This window comes from Orycteropus afer, unplaced genomic scaffold (assembly GCF_000298275.1).
Source record: "Orycteropus afer afer isolate SDZICR_OR568_19922 unplaced genomic scaffold, OryAfe1.0 scaffold00817, whole genome shotgun sequence".
NCBI lineage: Eukaryota > Metazoa > Chordata > Mammalia > Tubulidentata > Orycteropodidae > Orycteropus > Orycteropus afer.
The window spans coordinates 18,848-23,020 of NW_006922404.1; the positions used below are offsets into that span (position 1 = coordinate 18,848).

Genomic DNA, 4,173 nt, shown 5'->3' on the forward strand with positions numbered 1-4,173 from the left:
GGGCACATTTCCCTTCTGGGTGGCGCGTTTTCAGCCAAGTCTAAAAGAACTTTAATCATCAAGGTAATATGTCAGATTTTATCTTTTACAGTTCTTTAGGACTTAGCTTGAGACTATGTCCAAATCATAAGGAGCTTCTAAATCCTCCTCTTTTTCTAGGCTAAAATTCTCTAGCACTTGAAAAAAAGAAACGTCTTCTTCTAAGGGTGTGGGAAGACTTTTTTTAATTTTTTTCAAGAATTCATAGATATTCTTGAGGGGAGAACTCAAAAAGAACTTGAGGGGTGGCAGGATGGTAAAGGGTGGGAATTTAGTATTACTATGTCAAAGGATAACCATCAGAAGGTAACTATTATAAAAATGTTGAGAGGGAGGAGAGAGACTGGAGAGAGGGGGGAGGAAGGGAGGCAGAGGAGGAGGGAGAAAAGGGAGGGAGAGAGAGGGGAAGGAAGGGAGACAGGGAAGGAGGGAGGAAACAATGAGAGAGAAGAGAGAAGGGAGAAGAACAAGAGAGAAAGGAGAAAGGGAAGGAGGGAGGCAGGGAAGGAGGAAGGAATGAGAGAATGAAGAGGGAAGTGGGTAATGAGAGTAAGAAGAGAGTGGGGGGAAAGAGGGAGGAAGGCAGGAAGAAAGAGGGAAGGGAGGGAAGGAGGAGGGAGGGAAGAGGAGGGAGAAAGATTTTTGGAGAGCTAAAGAAAAAATGTCTAAATATTAAAGGAAGTTGATGGAAAGGATACATATAGGGAAAGAGGAATTTGACAGTCCTCCAGTATTTGGCAAAAAAGGTTTCACATGTTAACTTTTAAAAAATCCAGTTCAAGCCCCAAATACCAAAACAATTTCACTTAGCATTTAACTGTGTCTTCCTCAACATAAATTTGAGTTCTTACATAGGAAAACTCAGTCAGTGGCTTCTACCATTTCAGGGTTTTTTGGTTTTTTTTTTTTTTTTTTAAACTTTTAACTCCAGGGCTCAGATGGGAGGTGGCAGAAGGACTGAAGGGAATTGGCAGAGATTATTTTTTCTTTCTAAAATAAAATTAAAGTATGAGATCAGGCTCTGATCTTCCCTTAGACATTTGTCTCAGCTATATTTGGGACTACTAGACTTGGTGATGTTGGAATTTTTTTAAAAAAACACTTACTCTACAGGCATTGACTTTAGACTTTTCCAGTGGTCCTGAGTGATAAGTGTTAGTTAATTACCTAATTTCACTTTCTTTATGGTAATTAGAAACACTGAACTAGAGTTTAGCTAGAATTAAATTAGGATTTTTAAAGGTACCAAAGAGTGAGTAGAAAAAAGACAGGTAAGATTTAGTAGGGCAAAGTAGAAGTAAATGAATAAATCTAATCTCCCACAGTCTCTAGACCTGATTGAGAGGTTGGACAGGGGGAAGATGTTGGATAGGCAGAGCACTAACTCTGGAAAGAGGCAGGATAACTACTGATTGATTGGCTACTGCTCTTTGATTTGCTTGTATCCTAAACAGCTGGCTGAGAGATGGCTTTCTGATATCAGAAACTGTCTATTAGCTCACTACCTTTAAAATTTGCTTCCCATCCTACCATTTTCTTGAAAAAGTTTTCTCCAAGTCACTATGATACCTCCATGGGTCCAAATTTGTATTGTGGGGAGTCTATCCAAACTGACCCAGTTACTAAAAATCATATATAAGGCTCTCAGCTATCTTTTTCTCCTCCTAGATGTCTGAAGATATTGACTGGTTACATAGCCACAGGGTTGTGTGCAAGGTAGATCTATACAGCCCTACAGGACAGCAAGATCAAGACCGAAAAGTGGTAAGATAAAAAAAACAGTTTTACTGAGGAGCGGAAAGGATTGGTGTATAGATACCCATAGACATCCTGGGGCCTAGGATAGACTAAAAGAAAGGCATATTGTGAATTCTTCAAGCAACCAAGTTCGTGAAGGTTGCCAGGGCCAACATGCTTATGCATCACACAGGGATAAATCAAGGGAGGGGCAGGGTGAGGAATGATGTAATGGAAGTGTGGAGGGCAGGATAGGAGGGAGCCTGAGGGGAGGTGGGAGTAGTGGTTGCCTAGTTACCAACCTCTATTACCTAATACTTCTTAAGACATCATAATGTCACCTAGCTACCAGTATGTTACATTAAAGTGGACTCAGGAGGGCATAGTACTTCTTGCTTTCTTTCCCAAAATTTAAGTCATTTGCATAGTACTTCACATTTTTATCATGCTCAATCACTATTCATACTATTATTTACTTAATATGTATTTTTTAATCATTTAAAAATTGATTTATATTTTTTAAAATTACCATTACCCTAAGAAGAGCTGATGCTTTTGAGTTGTGGTGTAGGTGAAGAAAGGGGTTCTGGTGGCACAGGGCCTAAGGCATTTGAATTCTAACCAGAAGGCTGGCGGTTCAAACCCACCAGTCACTCCACAGAAGGAAGACTGAGCAATCTACTTCCTTAAAGATTTACTGCCTCAGAAACCCAATGGGGGTCGCTATGAGTCAGAATTGACTTGATGGCAGTGGGTTTAGTTTTGGTTTTTAAGCAATATTATCCCTATCACAAGTTCCATGTTCTAGTATATACTTTCCTTAATGTACAATTTAAAAATACACCTATTAAACATAGAAATGTTTAACTATGTACAATCTAAAATCTTCTATACCATCAGTAGTAAAAATACCACATTATGGAAATACTATTCTGCTAAAAAGTGACCTAAACTGGAAGCCAGGGAAACCGAGTTCTAATCCAAGTTCCACCTCTGAGTTTATGTCCATTGAGCAAGCCAGTTCCTTTCTCAGTTTCCCTAAATACAAAATGTGAGTGCTGTACTTTGGGCCTTTCTCTGGTAGATTGGTATTCTCATTTAGGAAATATAATAATTCTAATATTCTTCCTGCCTAATAATAATAATAATGGTTCTTAAGTGATTGTTATGTACCATGTATTCTGACATAAAGCTTTACATGCACTATCTCAGTCAATCCTTACAAGACACTATGAGGTAGGTGCTATTATCATCCTCCAGATGGAAAAATGCAATGGGCTTTTCTCTATTGTTTTTCTAAATTTACCCTCCTAATTTGATGTAGATATGCTTTGTCGACGTGTCCACCCTGAATGTCGAAAATAAAGATGCCAAGGTGAGTATTCTCTGTTTCTCTCACAGTTGGAATGGGTGGGAGACTGCTGGGAAGAGAGGAAGGTTGTGGCAGAGGGTGGAAAGGTGGAGGGGACTCAGGTGGAAAGCTATCATTCTCATGATCCCAGGATCCCTGGTTGAGAGTTTATTGTCACTGTTGATACCAAGACTTATTTCACAACCTACCTTAGTTGCTAATAGGGTTGAAATAAGTATGCCATAATAGTGATAGAAAAAACCTGTCCAAAATGATGATTAATGGAGTATGGTTCTTGAGACTAATGATAGGAGAAATCAAATTCAAGCTTAGAAGTGGTACCCTGGGGTAGGGGTGGAACAACTTGGAGAAATCTTAAAAAGCAAGTGTCCATAAGAATCTTGCCCTTTAATTCCATAGGATGCTGCCGATTCCAGTTCAGAAGGTGACTTAAACCTGGAGAATCTGGAAGAGCAGGAGATTATTGTAATCAAAGATACTGAGAAGCAAGACCAGTCTAAGGTATATTTAGCTTCTGAGATTCTACCCCTTCTAATTCCCAAAGCCCGATGTTGAGTCTGAAGACTCTGATTCAGAAATGGTAAGAAGACCATTGTTAAACAGACCCATAAAAAATAAATGCTATAACATTCTAGAGAACTGAAAAACAAAACCACTGCCATGGAGGCAATTCTGACTCACAGCAACCCTACAGGACAGAGTAGAACTTCCCAATAAGGTTTCCAAGGCTATAAATCTTTACGGAAGCAGACTGCCTCATCTCCCATGGAGCAGCCAGTGAGCTCAAATGACTGGCTTTTCGGTTAGCACCTGGATGGTTTAAAAACTGTGCCACCAGAGTGCCAACATTCTAGAGAACAAAGGTCTAAATTCAAGGCAACAAAAAATTCAGAGCCTAACAATTTAAAATCTAACAACGGGATTAATCACAAAGGCTCAGAATGCCCTCCCTTGATTTTTGGGGTTGTTGTTGTTGTTGTTGTTATGTGCCGTCGAGTCAAACCTGACTCATAGCGACCCCTCCT

At 39.6% G+C, this 4,173-nt stretch overlaps 1 protein-coding gene across 1 annotated transcript in view; it reads left to right on the forward strand.

The window, feature by feature from the left end:
- Positions 1-1,704: 1,704 nt before the first annotated feature.
- Positions 1,705-4,173, forward strand: part of AKAP4 (A-kinase anchoring protein 4) — an 8,753-nt gene continuing 6,284 nt past the window's right edge. The window contains exons 1-3 of the mRNA XM_007957878.2: positions 1,705-1,803; positions 3,101-3,151; positions 3,548-3,651. Coding sequence (XP_007956069.1) covers positions 1,708-1,803; positions 3,101-3,151; positions 3,548-3,651 — 251 coding nt within the window. The 5' untranslated portion in view covers positions 1,705-1,707. The remainder of the gene's footprint in view (positions 1,804-3,100; positions 3,152-3,547; positions 3,652-4,173) is intronic.